The sequence below is a fragment of the Thalassophryne amazonica genome, chromosome 4, assembly GCF_902500255.1.
Source record: "Thalassophryne amazonica chromosome 4, fThaAma1.1, whole genome shotgun sequence".
Classification (NCBI taxonomy): domain Eukaryota; kingdom Metazoa; phylum Chordata; class Actinopteri; order Batrachoidiformes; family Batrachoididae; genus Thalassophryne; species Thalassophryne amazonica.
Genome location: NC_047106.1, coordinates 28,547,431 through 28,570,208, shown reverse-complemented (window position 1 = coordinate 28,570,208; position 22,778 = coordinate 28,547,431). Strand labels below are relative to the sequence as shown.

The 22,778-nt window shown below is 41.0% G+C and overlaps 1 protein-coding gene across 3 annotated transcripts in view; it reads left to right on the top strand.

Moving 5' to 3' along the window:
• Positions 1 to 22,778, top strand: part of spa17 (sperm autoantigenic protein 17) — a 58,967-nt gene that overhangs the window by 2,101 nt on the left and 34,088 nt on the right. For 2 of the 3 annotated variants that reach the window (XM_034169310.1, XM_034169308.1), the window contains exons 2-4: positions 8,346 to 8,416; positions 10,342 to 10,385; positions 13,699 to 15,832. In XM_034169310.1, coding sequence (XP_034025201.1) covers positions 8,346 to 8,416; positions 10,342 to 10,385; positions 13,699 to 15,832 — 2,249 coding nt within the window. Of the gene's footprint in view, positions 1 to 8,345; positions 8,417 to 10,341; positions 10,386 to 13,698; positions 15,833 to 18,838; positions 18,980 to 20,486; positions 21,006 to 22,778 lie in introns of those variants that run through there. The other variant, XM_034169307.1, reaches the window with a different exon arrangement.

The following is a 22,778-nucleotide window of genomic DNA, read 5'->3' as shown; positions in this document are numbered from 1 at the left end:
AAAAGACATGCTGTGGAAGACAGCAGAGATCAATCACTAATGATTAAATGCAGAGTGGTGCATACAGAGCAAAAAGAGAAAGAAACACTCAGTGCATCATGGGAACCCCCCAGCAGTCTAAGTCTATAGCAGCATAACTAAGGGATGGTTCAGAGTCACCTGATCCAGCCCTAACTATAAGCTTTAGTAAAAAGGAAAGTTTTAAGCCTAATCTTAAAAGTAGAGAGGGTGTCTGTCTCCCTAATCCGAACTGGGAGCTGGTTCCACAGGAGAGGAGCCTGAAAGCTGAAGGCTCTACCTCCCGTTCTACTCTTAAAAACCCTAGGCACTACAAGTAAGCCTGCAGTCTGAGAGCGAAGCGCTATATTGGGGTGATATGGTACTAAGAGGTCCCTAAGATAAGATGGGACCTGATTATTCAAAACCTTATAAGTAAGAAGAATAACATTAAATTCTATTCTAGAATTAACAGGAAGCCAATGAAGAGAAGCCAATATGGGTTAAATATGCTCTCTCCTTCTAGTCCCCGTCAGTACTCTAGCTGCAGCATTTTGAATTAACTGAAGGCTTTTCAGGGAACTTTTAGGACAACCTGATAATAATGAATTACAATAGTCCAGCCTAGAGGAAATAAATGCATGAATTAGTTTTTCAGCATCACTCTGAGACAAGACCTTTCTAATTTTAGAGATATTGCGCAAATGTAAAAAAGCAGTCCTACATATTTGCTTAATATGCGCATTGAAGGACATATCCTGATCAAAAATGACTCCAAGATTTCTCACAGTATTACTAGAGGTCAGGGTAATGCCATCCAGAGTAAGGATCTGGTTAGACACCATGTTTCTAAGATTTGTGGGGCCAGGTACAATAACTTCAGTTTTATCTGAATTTAAAAGCAGGAAATTAGAGGTCATCCATGTCTTTATGTCTGTAAGACATTCCTGCAGTTTAACTAATTGGTGTGTGTCCTCTGGCTTCATGGATAGATAAAGGTGGGTATCATCTGCGTAACAATGAAAATTTAAGCAATGCTTTCTAATAATACTGCCTAAGGGAAGCATGTATAAAGTGAACAAAATCGGTCCTAGCACAGAACCTTGTGGAACTCCATAATTAACCTTAGTCCGTAAAGAAGACTCCCCATTTACATGAACAAGTTGTAATCTATTAGATAAATATGATTCAAATCACTGCAGCGCAGTTCCTTTAATACCTATGGCATGCTCTAATCTCTGTAATAAAATTTTATGGTCAACAGTATCAAAAGCAGCACTGAGGTCTAACAGAACAAGCACAGAGATGAGTCCACTGTCTGAGGCCATAAGAAGATCATTTGTAACCTTCACTAATGCTGTTTCTGTACTATGATGAATTCTAAAACCTGACTGAAACTCTTCAAATAGACCATTCCTCTGCAGATGATCAGTTAGCTGTTTTACAACTACCCTTTCAAGAATTTTTGAGAGAAAAGGAAGGTTGGAGATTGGCCTATAATTAGCTAAGATAGCTGGGTCAAGTGATGGCTTTTTAAGTAATTGTTTAATTACTGCCACCTTAAAAGCCTGTGGTACATAGCCAACTAATAAAGATAGATTGATCATATTTAAGATCGAAGCATTAATTAATGGTAGGGCTTCCTTGAGCAGCCTGGTAGGAATGGGGTCTAATAGACATGTTGATGGTTTGGAGGAAGTGACTAATGAAAATAACTCAGACAGAACAATCGGAGAGAAAGAGTCTAACCAAATACCAGCATTACTGAAAGCAGCCAAAGATAACGATATGTCTTTGGGATGGTTATGAGTAATTTTTTCTCTAATAGTTAAAATTTTATTAGCAAAGAAAGTCATGAAGTCATTACTAGTTAAAGTTAAAGGACTACTCGGCTCAATAGAGCTCTGACTCTTTGTCAGCCTGGCTACAGTGCTGAAAAGAAACCTGGGGTTGTTCTTATTTTCTTCAATTAGTGATGAGTAGAAAGATGTCCTAGCTTTACGGAGGGCTTTTTTATAGAGCAACAGACTCTTTTTTCCAGCCTAAGTGAAGATCTTCTAAATTAGTTTGACGCCATTTCCTCTCCAACTTACGGGTTATCTGCTTTAAGCTGCAAGTTTGTGAGTTATACCACGGAGTCAGGCACATCTGATTTAAGGCTCTCTTTTTCAGAGGAGTTACAGCATCCAAAGTTGTGCTCAATGAGGATGTAAAACTATTGATGAGATAATCTATCTCACTCACAGAGTTTAGGTAGCTACTCTGCACTGTGTTGGTATATGGCATTGGAGAACATAACAAAGAAGGAATCATATCCTTAACCTAGTTACAAGCGCTTTCCGAAAGACTTCTACTGTAATGAAACTTATTCCCCACTGCTGGGTAGTCCATTAAAGTAAATGTAAATGTTATTAAGAAATGATCAGACAGAAGGGGGTTTTCAGGGAATACTGTTAAGTCTTCAGTTTCCATACCATAAGTCAAAACAAGATCTAAAGTATGATTAAAGTGGTGGGTGGACTCATTTACATTTTGAGCAAAGCCAATTGAGTCTAATAATACGAGGTCTGTCAATAAAGTATAGGTCCTTTTTATTTTTTTCAAAAACTATTTGGATTTCATTCATATGTTTTTACGTCAGACATGCTTGAACCCTCGTGCGCATGCGTGAGTTTTTCCACGCCTGTCGGTGACGTCATTCGCCTGTGAGCACTCCTTGATGGGAGGAGTCGTCCAGCCCCTTGTCGGAATTCCTTTGTCTGAGAAGTTGCTGAGAGACTGGCGCTTTGTTTGATCAAAATTTTTTCTAAACCTGTGAGGCACATCGAATTGGACACGGTTCGAAAAAATTAAGCTGGTTTTCGGTAAAAATTTTAATGGCTGATGAGAGATTTTGAGGTGATACTGTCGCTTTAAGGACTTCCCACGGAGCGGAACGTCGTGCAGCGCTCCCAGGTGCCGTCGTCACCCTGTTTCAAGCTGAAAACCTCCACATTTCAGGCTCTATTGATCCAGGACGTCGTGAGAGAACAGAGAAGTTTCAGAAGAAGTCGGTTTCAGCATTTTATCCGGATATTCCACTGTTAAAGGAGATTTTTTTAATGAAAGAAGTGCGGACGGATTGCAGCGTTGGCTCGCAGCCGCTGCGACGCTCCGCCACAGGAAAAACACCTCTGTTGGAAGCCTTAAGGACAAGTTGGAACATGTCCAGCTGTTAAACAATTTCTCATATACTCACTCCACTGAAAGCCATCAAAAGCCACCTGGCTTTTACAAATGGTTATCAACACGGAGGTGTTTTTCCTGTGCCGCCGCACTGCGCCGGCTGCGTCCCGACGAGCGGACCCTTCCGCACGTCTTTCATTAAAAAAATCTCCTTTAACAGTGGAATATCCGGATAAAATGCTGAAACCGACTTCTTCTGAAACTTCTCTGTTCTCTCACGACGTCCTGGATCAATAGAGCCTGAAATGTGGAGGTTTTCAGCTTGAAACAGGCTGACGACGGCACCTGAGAGCGCTGCGCGACGTCTCGCACCGTGGGAAGTCCTTAAAGCGACAGTATCACCTCAAAATCTCTCATCAGCCGTTACAATTTTCACCGAAAACCAGCTTAATTTTTCGAACCGTGTCCACTTCGATGTGCCTTACAGGTTTAGAAAAAATTTTGATCAAACAAAGCGCCAGTCTCTCAGCAACTTCTCAGACAAAGGAATTCCGACGAGGGGCTGGACGACTCCTCCCACAAGGAGTGCTCACAGGCGAATGACGTCACCGACAGGCGTGGAAAAACTCACGCATGCGCACGAGGGTTCAAGCATGTCTGACGTAAAAACATATGAATGAAATCCATATAGTTTTTGAAAAAAATAAAAAGGACCTATACTTTATTGACAGCCCTCGTAGATTAAATGCAGTGTTGAGGCTGTCATTCTCAGCATCTATATGGATGTTAAAATCGCCCACTATAATTATCTTATCTGAGCTAAGCACTAAGTCAGACAAAAGGTCTGAAAATTCACAGAGAAACTCACAGTAGCGACCAGGTAGACGATAGATAACAACAAATAAAACTGGTTTTTGGGACTTCCAATTTGGATGGACAAGACTAAGAGTCAAGCTTTCAAATGAATTAAAGCTCTGTCTGGGTTTTTGATTAATTAATAAGCTGGAGTGGAAGATTGCTGCTAATCCTCCCCCTCGGCCCGTGCTACGAGCATTCTGACAGTTAGTGTGACTCTAGGGTGTTGACTCATTTAAACTAACATATTCATCCTGCTGTAACCAGGTTTCTGTAAGGCAGAATAAATCAATATGTTGATCAATTATTATATCATTTACTAACAGGGACTTAGAAGAGAGAGACCTAATGTTTAATAGACCACATTTAACTGTTTTAGTCTGTGGTGCAGTTGAAGGTGCTATATTATTTTTTGTTTTTGAATTTTTATGCTTAAGTAGATTTTTACTGGTTGTTGGTGGTCTGAGAGCAGGCACCGTCTCTACGGGGATGGGGTATTGGGGGGATGGCAGGGGGAGAGAAGCTGCGGAGAGGTGTGTAAGACTACAACTCTGCTTCCTGGTCCCAACCCTGGGTAGTCACGGTTTGGAGGGTTTAATAAAATTGGCCAGATTTCTAGAAATGAGAGCTGCTCCATCCAAAGTGGGATGGATGCCGTCTCTCCTAACAAGACCAGGTTTTCCCCAGAAGCTTTGCCAATTATCTATGAAGCCCACCTCATTTTTTGGACACCACTCAGACAGCCAGCAATTCAAGGAGAACATGCGGCTAAACATGTCACTCCCGGTCCGATACCACAGATGTCTCTGGATGGACTTCTTGACAGCCTTGGCCACAGGAGCATCCACAGTCTGAAAGTACAGAACAATGTCTGTCTCTTCTGCCAAAATCAATCATGTAAAATGAGACTTTTGTTCAGTGTCTAAAAACCATACCTCATAGAGACGACACGTCTTGCCACAGCTGTAGGTCCAGTCATGGAGCAGGGGTTGGTAGTCTGGACTGCAGGAACCAGGGTAGCGTTGCAATATGGTTCTGATAGTTGGAAGCTGGTGGGCAGGCATTGCAGCCAGGGACGGGCCAACAACATCCTCCCACTCCTCTGCTGAGCTTCCCTTCCTCTTGAACGGTCCTCCTGCATGTTTCTCTCTGTTAGAACTACTCTTTCTTTTCTTTCCCCTTGGATGAGTTGGCATATCTACATCTGTCACAGTACCTCTACCTATCTGAAATATACATTTTACTTTATATTAATTGTGCTCACATCTACTGTATATTTCCACAAAACATTACATAATCCCTTTTAATTACACTTATGAATAAGTTTAACTCAAACAAAGCATGTAGGTATATTGTATGGTAGCTTTAAAAGACCATGAAAAAAAGCACTGATTGAAGGAAGCTGGCCAGAAGCTCTAACCACCACAACCACACATCTTGACCACTAGGAGCAGCACTGATTAATTGTCTCAGAACCATTGCAGTGACCTCTGTGGTTAAAACCCTCAACTATTCAATCTTTCTTAGTTGGAAATGTGTTAATGTAACCTTTGAAAAAAGTATCTCGCTTGAGTAAGATTTTTATAACATGAAATTGTGAAGTGTGAGTATATTTTTCTATGAAATCGATATAACTTGATGTCAACCTCACACAAATGGACTAAGTAACCATCATAAATGAAACCAGCACCCCCAAAAACCACAGTAAGCTAGTTTCTGTTCAGATAGTGTTTTCTGTTGAATTTTTTAACGTTTTTTATGTGAAAATGGGCATTTCGCGGAAAAATACGCTGATGCGAGAAAGATGGCGGAAGGGGAGGGGGGGGTCAAGCCTTGTCCGAATTTGCTGAAAATTTTACTGTTTTATCAGTTCACATGGGAGACAAATTGGTTTAAAGAGCAGCAAGATCTGAGAACTTTTGCAAAAAATGAGACACCCTATTCCCCTAACCATAACCCCCACAGACTCCCCAGTGTCATCCTGCATTTTGTGGTATCATCACAAAATGAACTCATGCTTCAGTCATGAAGCGCCACATTTTTGTGATGGTGGCATGAACTAATTGTTGTGGTTAGAGGTTCGGGTGGAACTGAACCGTTGCAGGCAATGGACCAAAATGCAGGGAGCTGGACAGAGAAGAGTACAAAGGAAAATATATTTATTTATAATAAATAAAGGTGTTGTGCTGGGGTGCCTGCAGTGTTGAGAGAAGGCCCGCCTCTTGGCATTGAAATGAGGGAGCTGCAAGATCCTGAGCCAGGCTTGAAGGATAATATCAACTAAGGTTTCAGGGTTCAGGACCAGGTGGAATGCTTTCCTCCGAGACCAGGAACTATGGGGAATAAAGACACACAGGGTGAGTGAATGCACTTGTAACGCTGCAGCCTCAAAACAGTCACAGTTCATAAAAGGTTTAACACTGGTTGTTTCAGAGGTCAAGAAATAAAGTTCTCTTCTTAAGAAACAAAGTTCACTGTTCAGGAATTGTTCATAGTTCATAAGTTGTAGCCAAAGGTCAGATGTCAAGTGCCGCGTGTTGTAACGCAGTTCAATTAAGCAGGACTTGATACGGCTGGGTTCTCAATTGTTTGATATCAGAATTCATGCCGTTCTTAGGAAGAGTTCTTGTAACAGTTCTTTATCATAGCACAGTCACAAACAGGAGCGAGTGAGAACGGGATCTCACTGAGACAAGGAGGAACTTAACTGGCGTGTAATCGAGACGCGCTCTGCCAAGAGCCGAGGAGTTCCAAAGTGACATTGCTGTGCAGATAGTCAGAGCCAGGATCCAGGTCCGCGTGGGAGTTGTACCGGAATAGTCTGGAACATCAGGAAAAGACAGAGGGAAGGCCAGGTTACCTGAGCTTTTGCTGTGGGACGCTTCGGTGTCTTAAGCTCACTGCTGGAAGACACAGTCAAGGTCACCGGGTGGCATTCAGGTTTGATCCTCTTGGAGACTACCTGGATCATCAAAGGTGGCTCTGGAAGCTGGTGAGGTAAAATGAGGCAAGCAAGGCAACACACAAACACGACACACAAGTATCTGGCAATACATGAACAGAAACTCAGGGTTTAAATAGTCTATCAATAATCAGTCACTCATCTGATCCAGGTGTGAAACAAAACTGAGAGAGCCATCTAGTGGAAAAACTAACACATGACACTGGTAAAACAGAGTTAAAACTAGGCTTTGAGGGAAATCCTGACACTAATAGATTAATTTACTTTTTGTGATGCCATTACGAAATGGCGTGAGATGGGGTTATTTATTGTGCATGGCTGATGTTAGAGTGTTTGTTGATATGTGAATATAAGGCATCATTGCAGTGCTTTGTGCTTCTGCATCAGATGAAAAAGTGCTGTAGAAATGCAGCACATTTATCATTTATCTCACAGGTGTGTCATGAAGCTGTTGGGCCTTGGCAGAGCTACAAAATCTCTTTGCAGGAAGGATATCTGTAAATCTTCAGGCTGTCATAATGTGGCTTCCTTGGGAAAAACTGCAGTGCCCCATCTTTGCAAGAAGAGAACTGGTTTTGACAAGGATGTTACAGAGAGAGCTAAACAAAAAAGGGTGGGGGGAAGCATGGGGGAGGGAGCTCAATCACCTAAATCACAAGCATTTTGTCAGTCTGTCAGTATGATCAATATGAGCACAGCAGGGTTGATCACATAATTGTTCTCCTCTTCTTTTGGGGTGCCAGAAGTGATCATGACTTCACATAATTACCTGTGTTACTTTGGTACTTGACATAGCTTGCAAGACTGCCTGACTCAGCACATCATTTTGCTGGCCAAATGGAACTGTTGATGTCCTGAACACATGCACTCATATATATATATATATATATATATATATATATATATATATATATATATAATATATATATATATATATATATATATATATATATATATATTATACACATTTGTGAAATGCTATTTTTTGTACAATAATGCAGTGTTACTCATCCCTTGATTGCCACATGACTTTTTTCACTATTGTCAAGTTCTTGTTACATTGTGCAATAACTGCAACTACGGTGTAAACAGAGTGCATTTTTTTTTATCATAACTTGTCTGTAGACCCGTAAGTATTTTATCCATATATTTTTTCCCCTTTACTTTTACTTAATGCTGTCGATTCTGCACGTGAGCTCAGAGAAAAACAATTTCGTTCAGCTGTGTGGTCTGAAAGACACTGAACTTCAAGTTGGCTTTTGACATCTTACAATTGTGAGACAACAATAAATAATGGGATTATGCTAATGATAACATCTCTGGAATATAATAATAATAATGTTAATAATTTTGGCTGATCTTGTAGAGAGTGGTGTGGATCCTGCTGAGTGGGCTGCCAAATTGGAAGATGGATTCTACAACAACCATCCATTTGAGGTTAGTTGCACACGTGCTCAGTTTATAGAGTGCAGCTGAAACAGTTAATGGAAGGAACATTGCTGACTGTCTGTTATTTTCAGTTATTCCTTATACGCATTTTTCAGAACTCAAATAGTTGCAAAGTGCTCTACAGATGAAATTTTGGGAATAAAAAAGATGATTACAGCTTTAACCCCTTTAACATAGTGTTCCTGGATGTCACACCCCACTTTGGAAATTATTATTATTACAGAAATGATTAAGTAGTGTCAAATTCCCACCTTCCACAGTGACACTGTTAATTGGAAGAATTTATGCAGCCAAAATGACTGCATTTGTAGTGCAGACGTTTGACATGTGTGACTGGGCTTGAAGTAAAGAAAAATGGAAAATATGGAATAAGAGGATCCTTGAAAAAAAGGCCCTGCGCTGTCAATGAACAGCTTCATAACTGCTAATGTTGTAGCAGGAAGCTGGTAGCACATTAAACAAAAACTGGCATTAGAACTCCTGGTTGCAGCATTAATAAACAATCAAATGGTGTACGAGGTCTGTTAGAAAAGTATCGGACCTTTTTATTTTTTTCAAAAACCTGATGGATTTGAATCACGTGTGCTTGCATGAGCCAACCTTGAACCTTCGTGCGCATGACTGATTTTTTTCACGCCTGTCGGTTGCGTCATTTGCTTGTAAACAGCCTTTGTGTGAGGATGGGTGGAGTCTCTCGTCGTTTTTTCTTTGCAAGGAAATGGCGGAACGACTGGAGCAGCGCGACTGCATCAAATTTTGCCAGAAACTGGGCGACAGCCAGGTGGAAACCATTCGGAAGATTCAGACGGCTTTCGGTGACGATGCTGTGGGCATCACACAGATTAAGGAGCGGTACAACCGGTTTAAAGATGTCTGCACAATGGTGGAGAGCGCGCCACGCTTCGGTCGGCCATCAACACGCTGAAATGACCGGATCGTTTCCAAACTGAACGCTTTGGTAATGTGGGACCGTCGTGTGACTATCCGAGAAATTGTGGAAGAAGTGGACATCAGCACTTTTTCAGCACATTCCACTGTGACAGAAGATGTGGCCATGAAAAGAGTTGCAGCGAAATTCATCGGCACAAAGCTGATGGTGGAACAAAAGCGCCACCGTATTGAAGTCTTACAGGACATATTGTGACATGCCCAGCTCGTCCACAATTTCTCGGATAGTCACATGACTGAAAAGCCACCGAAAGCCGTCTGAATCTTCCGAATGGTGCAAGAGCTGGGCATGTTACAACATGTTCGGTGAGGCTTCAACACGGTGGCGCTTTTGTGCCGCCATCAGCTTCGTGCCGATGAATTTCGCTGCAACTCTTTTCATGGCCAAATCGTCTGTCACAGTGGAATGTGCCGAAAAATTGCTGATGTCCACCTCTTCCACAATTTCTTGGATAGTCACACAATGGTCCCACATCATCTCAGCGTTCACTTTGGAAATGATCTGGTCATTTCAGTGTGTTGATGGCCGACCGGAGCGTGGCGCACTCTCCACTGTTGTGCGGCCGTCTTTAAATCGTCACCGAAAGCCGTGTGAATAATCTGAATGGTTTCCACCTGGCTGTCACCCAGTTTCTGGCAAAATTTGATACAGTTGCGCTGCTCCAGTCGTTCCGCCATTTCCTTTCAAAGAAAAAATGATGAGAGACCCATCCTCACACAAAGGCTGCTTACAAGCAAATGACGCAACCGACAGACGTGAAAAAAATCACGCATGCGCACGAAGGTTCAAGGTTGGCTCATGCAAGCACATGTGATTCAAATCCATCAGGTTTTTGAAAAAAATTAAAAGGTCCAATACTTTTCTAACAGACCTATAATTCACATTCCTTTGACTGCCCTTTTTATGTCTTTATGTGCTTCTTTGAATAATCTATCTTTGTTCTTGTCTTTTTACTTTTTTTCAGGCTGGTCCTTCAGCAGAACCTGAAACAGAGGACATCATTTCTCAGTGAGTCTCACCTTATGTCTTATTGCCACATGAGAAGAGGGAGAGGAAGTGACTTCAGGGAAAGATCGGAGGAAAGTTAGGAGGAGAAGAAGATAAAGTTCATGTTTATTAAATAAATTAATGCCACTGGATTCATGAGTATGAGGTCTTTTAATTATGTAGGCATTTGGGTATAGCTTGTACTGATTAGGACAATGTCAGAAGGCTAAATATACAGTGAGGAAAATAAGTATTTGAACACCCTGCGGTTTTGCAAGTTCTCCCACTTAGACATCATGGAGGGGTCTGAAATTTTCATCTTAGGTGCATGTCTACTGTGAGAGACATAATCTAAAAAACAAAATTCCGGAAATCACAATGTATGATTTTTTAAATAATTTATTTGCACGTTACTGTGGCAAATAAGTATTTGACCCCCTACCAACCAGCAAGAATTCTGGCTCACACAGACCTGTGAATTTTTCTTTAAGAAGCCCTCTTATTCTGCACTCTTTACCTGTATTAATTGCACCTGTTTGAAATTGTTACCTGTATACACACTCAGTCAATTACACTCCAACCTGTCCACCATAGCCAAGACCTAAGAGCTGTCTAAGGACACCAGGGACAAAACTGTAGACCTGCACAAGGCTGGGATGGACTACAGGACAACAGGCAAGCAGCTTGGTAGAAGACAACAACTGTTATGATTATTTATTAGAACATGGAAGAAACACAAGATGACTGTCAATCTCCCTTGGTCTGGGATTCCATGCAAGATCTCACTTTGTGGGGTAAGGATGATTCTGAGAAAGCTCAGAACTACACAGGAGGACCTGGTCAATGACCTGAAGAGAGCTGGGACCACAGTCACAAAGATTACATTAGTAACACATGATGCTGTCATGGTTTAAAATCCTGCAGGGCAGCAAGGTCTCCCTGCTCAAGCCAGCACATGTCCAGGCCCATTTGAAGTTCACCAGTGACCATCTGGATGATCCAGAGGAGGCATGGGAGAAGGTCATGTGGTCAGATTAGACCAAAATAGAGCTTTTTGGAATCAACTCCACTTACCATGTTTAGAGGATGAGAACAACCCCAAGAAAACCATCCCAACCGTGAAGCATGGGGGTGGAAACATCATACTCTGGGGGTGCTCTTCTGCAAAGGGGACAGGACGACTGCACCGTATTGAAGGGAGGATGGATGGGGTCATGTATTGTGAGATTTTGGTAAACAACCTCCTTCCCTCAGTAAGAGCATGGAAGATGGGTCATGGCTGGGTCTTCCAGCATGACAATGACCCCAAACACACAGCCAGGGCAACTAAGGAGGGGCTCCGTAAGAAGCATTTCAAGGTCCTGGAGTGGCCTGTCCAGTCTCCAGATCTGAACTCAATAGCAAAATCTATGGAGGGAGCTGAAACTCCAAACCTGAAAGATTTGGAGAAGATCTGTATGGAGGAGTGGACCAAAATCCCTGCTGCACTATGTGTAAACTTGGTCAAGAACTACAGGAAACGTTTGACCTCTGTAATTGCAAACAAAGGTTTCTGTACCAAATATTAACATTGATTTTCACAGGTGTTCAAATACTTATTTGCAGCAGTAACATACAAATAAATTATTAAAAAATCATACATTGTGATTTCTGGATTTTTTTTTTTTTTTTTAGATTATGTCTCTCACAGTGTGACATGCACCTAAGATGAAAATTTCAGACCCCTCCATGATTTCTAAGTTCAAATACTTATTTTCCTCACTGTATATACACAGGCGTCCTGGTGGATCTGAATGTCTTCCATTTACAGATGATGGAGGACACTGTGCTTATTGGGACCTTCAAAGCAACAGAAATGTTTCTGAACCCTTCCCCAGATTTATGCCTCAAAATAATCCTGTCTCAGAGGTCTACAGACTTACTTGACTTCATGCTTGGTTTGTGCTCTGACATGCACTGTCAACTGTGGGACCTTATATGTAGACAGGTGTGTGCCTTTCCAAGTATGTCCAATCAACTAAAGTTACCCCAGGTGGACTCCAATTAAGCTGTAGAAACATCTATCATTAAGCTTCATGGCAAAGGCTGTGAATACGTATGTACATGTGATTTCTTAGTTGTTTTTTTAAATACCCCCCCCCCCAAAAAAAAAAAAACTAGAAAAAAAAAACTTTTTTCACATTGTTATTATGGGGTTTTGTGGGTAGAACTGAAGTAAATGGATTGAGGAAAAAATGAATTTCATCCATTTTGGAATAAGGCTGAAACATAACAAAATGTGGAAAAAGTGAAGCAACGTGAATACTTTCTGGATGCGCTGTAGTTTAGTGATGAGGTGCAGTCAATACCATACTTGCTAACCTTGGTAACTTGCCTCTTCTGTCTATCAATGACTATGTTTACATGGGCAGCAATAATCCAGTTATTGCACTTATTCTAATTAAGAAAAGATTTAAATCATGAGTGTGATAAACTGGCAGCCTGTCCAGGGTGTACCCCACCTTTTGCCCAATGACCGCTGAAGTAGTATTCAGCCCCCTACCTTTAACTCTACATTATTGTTGTTTACTCTGATAATGGCTGTATTTGGGTTAAGGTAATGACAAATTGTTGTTTACATGGTAGTGTCTTCTTCAGAGTATTGTCTTAATCAGATTAATATCAGAATATGACCGTCTTTGTAAATGCAGCTAATGTTAGCTATGATAGGGGGCACTGCAGGCTACACTGGCTGCACACAGGCTGACACTGAAGGTAAAATGGTATTTTATGAAACAGTTTGAATCGGCTTTAACACTAACTTAAATACAGTCAAAGAGAATTACTTAGAGAATTTAAAATTTGAAATTTTGAAATTGAATGTAAAGTATGCAGTAAGCTCCATTGACCAAAATTTGTTTGGGGAAGGCGGGCACTGCAGCAGTTAGCACCACGGCTACACTCTTGCTTTATGAGAATAAGCCAATATTACATTTCACCTTTTCACACAGAATACGTAAGCTTTTAAAATGCCTCTGAAGAAGGGAATCTTTGGGAGACAGAGGCAGACCCAGGAGAATCATGAAACAGCAGATTCCTCTTGAAAGCAGTGAGGTTTCCTGTGAATTAAGGGTAAGAGGAAAAGGACCACGAAGCTGTAAGATGTACGTAACATGCCAGATTGACCAGTGACTAGGTCTCAGATGACCCCAGAAAATAGACATTGTTCTGTGTTTTTGAAAAAGCACCAGGGACCATTTGAATTATATATAACGTGTTTTTGTTTACTTGTTTGTTTGTTTGTTTTTAACCAATTGTCACATTCTGTTTTTTATTGTGACTGGTACCTTTTTAGAGAAACCTCACATAAGACCCAAACTGTTGAGGAATCCGATCATTCAGCAGAAGCCTTGCCTCTTTCAGTGGTGCCACATAAAGACTCCGAAGAGGTCGATAAAACTGTCAACATAGATGAAGAAGAAAAGGTGGACATTAGAGAGAAACACATTTCACTGGAGGATGGCCTTTCCGAGGAGGAATGTGTCAACAGGGTTGCACCTCGTGATGTACACTTAGATGAACTGAGTGGGACAGGCCATGAGAAAAATGCAGTAATTACCACACTTGACCAGGTTGACTTGGCAGCTAATGAAAACCGCAGTATATCTCCCCCCAGCACAAATGTATTCCAGTCTGAATTGCAGCAGTCTGACTTATCACTCAATGGAGTATCAAACGTAGATGTTTGTTCTCAAGAGTTGGGAATGGCAGCAGGCAGGCATGAACAAGAGGCTCACCAAGAGGTTGGAGATAAGGAAACTGGAGAGTCACAAACAACACAAAGTGCTGAAGTTGGAGAGGCAGTGGATGTAGTTCCACGTGCTGGATTAGCTGATGTAAATGTTTGTGCTGAAGAGCTTCAAAGAACAGAAGACACAATGGGAGGAGCCTTGGTTGGTGACAAACTCAGTGATGCACATGTTATCAAACAAGAAACGCCTCATATGGAAGAAATAGCTGATCTGTCATCACCATTTCAACCTGAAAATCCTGAATGTAGTCAACAGCAACCAGACGATATTCCTGTAACAACAGCAGAAAAGAACAAAACAGAGGCCAAAGACAGTTTTGATGAAACACGTAAAACTGAAGCACCTACTGATAATGAACAAAAGCTTCATATGAAGGATGGTCTAGAGGATCATGCTACACCAATGGAGGACTCTTTGGTTGAAGTTTGCTTTAAAGATGTTCCAGAGGTTGAACAGATTACTGAAGTTGAGAAAAACCAGTCAGTGGATAAAGGATCAGTGGATTTACAGACCAAGACCTCAGAGATGCAGGAGTCCCAGCAGGTTTCTGCTGTGGGAACCGATCATAATGTACGTGATGCCAAAGATCATGAGGAGCCCGAAATGGAAGAGCTGGAGAAGGATGCCAAGTCAAAATGGGAGGAAATGGAAAGTCAGCAAGAGGCTTTTGACATGATGAAGGTAGATTTACAGACAAAGATCTTAGAGAAGCAAGATGATGAGTCCAAACTGGTTTCTACTGTGGGAGCAGATTCTAATACATATGACACACAAGACCACAGGGATCCTGAAATGGAAGAGCAAGAAAAGGATGCCAAGTCTAAACTGGAGGAAATGGAAAGTCAGCAGGAGGCTTTTGATGTGATGAAGGTAGATTTACACACCGAGATCTTAGAGAAGCAAGATGATGAATCCAAGCAGGTTTCTGCTGTGGGGACAGATCATAATACATATGATACACAAGACCACGATGAGCCTGAAATAGAAACGCTGGAGAAAGAAGAGTCTAAATTGGAAGAAATGGAGAGTCAGCAGGAGACTTTTGATGTGATGAAGAAGTTGGACACAAGTGAATCTGATTCAAGTGATGGTGACTACGATACAAGAGATGTTAAAGATTCATCATCTCAGTGGATAACTGAAACAAAAGAAAACCCCTCAGAGGATGAAACTGATAAGAAGGAAGATCATGACAAGAAAAGTGAAGCAGAACCTCATCAAGATGTGGATTCTGACAAAGAGTCAAAATGTGAGTCCGCTGATGCTAAGACCAAAGAAAAAGAGATGTCTGATACGGATGGAGAAGCCATCCACTTGCAAGATTACAGCAGTGTGCACGATACTGCAGGTGGTGCAGAAAACAGTTCATCACAAGCCGCCCACGCAAATATATCAATGACAGAACTGGAGGACGAGAGTGAAAGTTTGCAGGTAAGTGCACAGTGTCTGCCAGAAGGGGAAGAGAGAGCACTGAAAGAAACAGAGGTCACTTCAAAGGAACCCGTACTGGAGAATGAGACTTTAAAGGAAGGACAGGCTGATTCTGAAGTAGCAGTGCCAAATGATCCACACGATACGGACGACCTCATCAGATCCAGTCATCATGGTGATCCAACAAATTCTGACCTTGGACAACAAAGGCCAGGCCCGTCTGAAAAGGACCCCACACAGCTTGAGGTAATTTTTGAGGATTCTTCTCAATACAGAACCTTCCATGTCACTAACCACTTTGTTAAAGTTAAAAGTAGGTGTACAGGCTGCTTTAATTTTTTAAGTTGACTGAACTTGAGAGGACAAGTTGAGGTCAATTTATAAAAACTCAACCAACAGTGTTTTGTGTTTGTCACATGTTTTTATGTCATAGTTGGTATTGGTTGATCTGTGGTTTCCTGCAGAATGACACATATTTCAGGGGAAGAAAAATGTCCCTCCCCCACAGCATGAAATATAAAACAGGTGTCTGGGTTCAAACCAAGCACTGTGTGTTTGTGAGGTTGGATCATTACCAGTGGAACAAATCAACCTGACTTCAGAAAAGGCAAAGAGGATGCAGATTTCTTTGGAACCACCAACTGCACCAGGTGATCTCATTGATGAACTCATCCAGTCTCCTGATCCCATCTGCTGTTAATCAGTGAAGTCACCCAGTGGAGTTGGTGGTTACAAAGAACCCTGCACCCTCTTTGCCCTTTCTGGGGTCAGGTTGACATCTATGTTAGTGATGGCATTGATATTGATGAGTTGAAGGATCAGTTTCCATTTATTAGCAGCATCTCTCTGTAGAAAAATAACATCATAACAAGCTGTCATCTGGTCTGTCGTGTGCTCTGTCCAGTACATCTGTCTCCCTAAGACGTACAAAACAGTACTCAGGGAGAGATGTATGGAAGCTCTGCAAGTGCAACACAAATAACATGTAGCAATAGCATTTCTGCAGAAAGAAAAATAAAATGCCTCAGTGAGATAAAATTCAGTTATCTTCACAAATACAAATAATTCAGAAATAAATAAAGCTAACAAATGCTAATTGAAAATAATAATAACTTAAAGTCATTACACCAACACACAGCTTTGCTGTTGAGGAAAGCAAAGACGTATTACAATATTGTTTAGGTAATTTATGTTTATTTGTTCACAAAAGGAAATGATATCTTACATTTGGCTATTCCCACGTACGCACACACACACTGATGGCAACATGTTACCATGTGCAAGGTGCTCAACTGCACACCAAGAACAACTTGGAGAATAATTTCATCCCCCAAAGGACCTTAGTGGCCTGATGTGGATTCTAAATAAGGATTGTCTGGTCACAAGCCCACCTCTCTAACCTCTACACCATCATGTATTTTTGTTATATCTAGCAGAATAGAGGCATGTTGAAGGTGTACCTGCCTCACAACAATGACGTATACACTTCAAAGCTATGGATGGTTTGCTTAGATTAGATTAGATAGAACTTTATTAATCCCTTGGGAAGACTCCCTCAGTGAAATTGAGGTTCCAGCATCATTGCCTAGCAGCACACAGGGTAAGAAGCACACAGAGTATCAAAAGTGAAAGTAAAAAAAAACAACAAAAAAAAACTTTAGGTTCAAAACAGAATGTGAGAGAGATGTGAATGAATGGGTGAATGTAAATGAGATCCTAATGAACCTGCTTTATATTCCATGCTGTAGACCAGGGGTATTCAACTCGTTCCAGAAAGGGCCGAGAGGGTGCAGGTTTTCTTTGCTACCACCCACTCCACCAGGTGATTCACTGATTAACTGATTCCGTGAAATCACCTGGTGGAGTGGGTGGTTGCAAAGAAAACCTGCACCCTCTCAGCCCTTTCTGGAAAGAGTTGAATTCCTCTGCTGTCGAGTTTCCTTTCTTTCCCCCTCAAATGCATGCTGCTATGTGCAGGACCAAACCTGTCTTTCATATCACTAAGCACAAATTCATAGATCAATCATGTGGGACTGTAACATGAACAGCCGTGATGCTGAGTTGATTATAAAAGTTACCTACAAATTTTAATGTGCCTTGGATGCAAAGTTGTTGTTTTTTTTACAATGTATTCTGCAACAATTTATGATACACAACAAAAGTGAGTATGCCTCTCTCTGCAATATCACTAAAATGTCAAGTGATTAAAATTGTATCTCCTGTCAATAATTAGATTCTATCTTAACAAAGAGACTGTTTCTTATTAGGAACACCAGAAAACAAATACTTTTGAAAAACTATATTGAAAATATAGGTCCAAAAGCACAAACCCATTGCAATCAAAATCAGTACAAGTATGCATACCCTTTAACAGAACATCTACAAATGTTACTTTTACAGTTTTTTGTTTTTTAGGGGGCGAGGGGTGATTATTAAACATTACCAAGTTACTGAATATTTCTGGGAGTTCATTTAAATCAATTATATAAAAAAAAAGTATGGCAGTGAATGGTAAATTTCCATGGAGCAGGCTCACTTCAAGAACAGATCAGGTCTGGGAGCATGCGCTGCTGATGCGTGTCGTCACAGAAACCCACCCACCCAATCTTGGATGGCAACCAACCAGGCAGACTTCTGGTCTGTCCCCACTTCCCAAGAGTAGCCATCTATCTGCTGTAACCAGGCAATACGTGGGAGTCTCCTTGGCCTTTGCCAGTTGCTGGGGTCATCAACACTGAGGCATATGCACGTAGGATCATGCTCGGAGAAGTGTGCCTCATGGACAGAATATCTATTATTGAATCATTTAATCAATCGTAGGATTGTGACTTCTAGAAATGAGGTTGCAGATCGCAACCAGATGGATGCCACTCTCACTCTCTCCTTACCCAAGTGTGCGGTACCAGCTGTCATGGCTGTCACACACCAAACTAATTCCAAAATGATGTCTTCTTCTGCGACTGCGTTGAGTATTTCATCAAGTGATGAGGTAAATGTAGACATATATTTAGAGATTGTATGTAGCAATTTGATCTGTGAAACAATATGTCATTCTTTCCATGTAATATGGTGAATGTTATTCTTGTTTTTCCTGCATTGTTGTAGCATTTTTTGATAGCATTACCTTTGCTACTTTGTATTGTAATTAAAGCCCATATTAGGGAAATAATGCTAGAAAAAAATGTGATATTATGAGATATGCTGTTTTTAGGAGATACTATTTGCAGGATACACTTTCCCTCCCATGTGCAGAGTCAAACACCACCAGATAACGTGGCAGAAGTCAAAGGGAGATCAAGAGCAGTGAGAGGCAGTGGTGGTGGAGTGACAGTGTTAAGAGAAGAAGAGGAGAGAGTGGAAGCCCTCCAAAGGGCCCGGAGGGAAGTGACAGAGGTTTGTATTTTTCAAAATGTGTTCTGTTGCTCTGCGCAGTATGGACAGTATTAGTATAATATTATGTGCTGCGTAGTAGGTCACGGCTTTAAAGGTAGCATGCAAGTACCAGCAACCAGAGGAGCCTCTTCTGCCACAGACTGCTCCTCCTCAACTGCAGGACAAACTGACTGACAAACCCCTTTTTGCCTCAGGCCATCAGACTGTGCAACTCTTCACTCAGGGGGAGGAGGAGTAACAGGAAGACAGAGGATGGGAAGGAGAGGAACAGAAGCCAGTAAACCAGTATTGATCAGTGTGTCTGATATTTATATTGCAAACTGTTTTTCTTTTTTACTTTCACATTTGATACTCTGTGTGCTTCTTACCCTGTGTGCTGCAATACAATGCCGCTGGAACCTCAATTTCCCTGAGTACCAGGGGTACCATGGTGTACCTGCGGGAACTGCAGGGACATGAGTGGAAATGCTGTGGCCTCAATTTCCCTGAGGGAGTCTCCCCAAGGGATAAATAAAGTTCTGTCTAATCTAATCTAGTTACTGTAGTCTGTAGTTTAATGGGTTATCAGTGTCTAACATGAGTCTACCAGGGAAACAGCACTCCTGAGCATTCAGGTCCAAAAGTATTTGAAATGAAACTATCCAGGTGTGCGTGTAGTATTGACTTTCCGCTTGAAATTGTGGTGTTTAATGCAAATATAGTAGCTCCACCATCAAGCTGTGACTACTGAGTAGGTACAAGTTATACCCTGTAGTTTCTTAAATCACTGCCACTCAAGCCTATAATTTCGTCAGAGTTGTCTTGGTGGCTTCCTTCACTAGCCTCCTTGCGTGGTTAGACAGATTTTGAAAACTACATGCTCCAGATAGATTTATAATGCAGTGTCATTTTTTTGCATTTATTATTGATTGACATGAATAGATACAGATTCTTTATTGTCAACAGATTCTTTATTGTCAACAGGTACAACGAAAGGTAAGGTGCAACCCTTTCAGTGCAAATATAAACCTGGTCTGGGGAAGAAAAGAAAATAAGAATGTCAAGAATAATGTCCAAGACATATTCATTGGCTTAGAAATCTTCGTGTATCCACATCGAGTTGTCTGAGAAAAGATGACTGTCAAATTGATTATTTGTTTTCACAATAATCCTGATGTTTAATTTGTCCAGTTTGTCTTCTGGACTCTGAACATTGTGAGACTGAAAAATGGCTTGAATTAAAGTTAAAACTCTGCACAACAAGCACATCTTGATTGTTTCATTTCACCTCCACTGTGGTGGTGCACAGAGGCAAAAATACAATTGTGCTGATGTTTAGTTAGAGACCTGACTATAGGAGCAGCTGGGCAGCATAATGTTGATTTTAGTAACTATTTTACACAGTGGGAACAACTTGCACACTCTGATCTGCAGTGCCATTACCATATTTACATTGTATAACATACAGTATTGTCATGCAACGACCAAAAAACCTTATGTGCATGTTTTCTGTGTTTTATTTTGGCAGAGACTTATTCAAGAGATGAGCCTGGAGGAGCACAGGGAGCTTACCGCTCAGTTGCTGGAGAGGCAGCCAGGGCTACTGTTCGATGCTCTGATGATGTACCAGCACAGGCATGGTACTCCTCCTGTTGGTCAAGTACCAGGGGTACCATGGTGTACCTGTGGGAACTGCAGGGACATGAGTACAGACAGGGAAAGGAAATGCTGTGGCCAGGACCCAGACTACTGTTTCAGCGTGCTCCCACAGTTCTCCCACTACTGCTTGGATGAAGGGTATTTACGCATTCACAGGCAGTACCGGGATGACATTACGCTATTGGGTCAAATTACAGAGCCAGGAGATGATAATAGGGAGTACCGCTATGCAGCCTATAGACATTTTATCTTTTGGCAGCATGGTTCTTTAGGTCAGGGGAATCGGCTTGTCCTCCCCAGCTGTTGTGTTTGGAGAATCAGGAATAAATTCCCTGATCCCCAAGGTCATTACACTGTCAAGCTGCAACAATTAACTGACTGACCAGTTATTTCATAATTGAATAACCTTTTTGGGGGGGGGGGGTTCAAATTATGTGATTTCAGCTTTTTAACTGTAATCATTTTTTGGGTTCTTTATGCCTCTCTGACAGTAACCTGAGTATATTTGAACTGTGGATAAAATGAGACTGTTCAAGTCATCTTGGGCTTTGGAATACAGTGATAGACATTTTGTGACATTTTATGGGCCAAACAGCTAATTAATGAATCTATAATAAAAATGATCATTTGTTGTATCGCTAGTATGCTGGTTTCATACCTGGCATCTGCATCTCCTTGGTGAGTGAAGTTTGTTTTTTTAATACTGTTTGTAGATAATACACATTTTTCACTGTAATGATTTATATGCAGAGTTGATTTATATTTTTTCTATTGAAATTTGACTATTATAATAACTACTCAATAAAAGGTTATTATCACATGTACGTGCTGTTTTTATGGAAATAATTTGAAAATAAACACACAAATTGCTGTCATTCCTGCTTCTTTCAAATCATTTGGTGCTAAGTGCCTTCATTGTCAAAATTGAATCAGTGCACACTGAGGACATGTTCATATTAAAGGCTAAAATAAGTCCAGTTGGTTTCAGTGTAAAAAAATATTGTTAAACCTTCCTATATACAGTCACGTACATCAGCTAGTACTTCTATACTCTCCCAGTAGATTTAAAATAATGCAGTCGGGATGTCCTAATAAATGTAGACTTTAAGCTTCAATTCAAGGTTTTAATAAAAATATATTCAGTATTTACAAAATACTGCTATTTTTAAACACAGTTCCTCTATTTTCAGATGCAATAATTGTTTGGACAGTTTGGCCTGTTTCCTCATTTCATGGAAAATTAAGCAAGTAAAAGCTCCAGTGGTGATTCTGAGTGTTGAATTTTTATTGTGTTGAAATTTCAGTCTTGTATAGATTAACTTAAAATATATAGATTGTCATTTTCATCAAATTGTTGTCAATGCTTTGCCATCTGGACATCAGTAGACATTGGGTTTGTTCCCAGGTGGTGTTCTGCCAGGCTTCTCTTGTAGCTGTCCTCACTTACTGCTTGTTCTTTGGGTGTTTTGCTTTCAGCAAATGAAATTCATGCTTACTTGGCTTCAGGTTTGGTGATTGCAGAACATAACACTTCTTTGCCCCTAAAAATTTAATGGGTTACATTTGCATTTTTATTTATTTTTTAAATTCTGAAGTGGCATCCAATGAAATTTTGAAGTGTTTAAATTTGTTCATTTGATAATGTAACTCTAATCACAGCGGAATTCTTCCACCTGCATGTGTTGCCACTCACATCAATAAATACTACGGAAACATTTTCATTGACAGCGTTACATGCCAACTGCCTAACACTGCTTCCTCCACTGTTTCACACATGAGGTGTCACATCATCACCAGTTGCTTCCTGTCTTTATAATCATTTGTTATCATAATTTTGGTGGGAGCTGATCTTTGTCTGTTCAGAGGATCTGATTCCAGAGCAATGACTTTTGGGGCGGGGGGCAGACTTTGATCCACAAATTGTATGGAGCTGATAGAGTTGAGATCACTGGACAGAGATGTTTGGAGATGCTGATACCTTCAAAGGGGAAAGACCGTCCCACTCTTTAGAGTGCTGGTGTTTTCAGTCTTACTGTATGGTTGCAAGACCTGGATGCTCATATGATGATTGCTTGTCTTTGCTACTAGGTCTCTGCAGACTACCCTTGGGTACTGTTGGAATGACTTTGTGTCAAAGAATAGATACTTTGGAACACCCAGA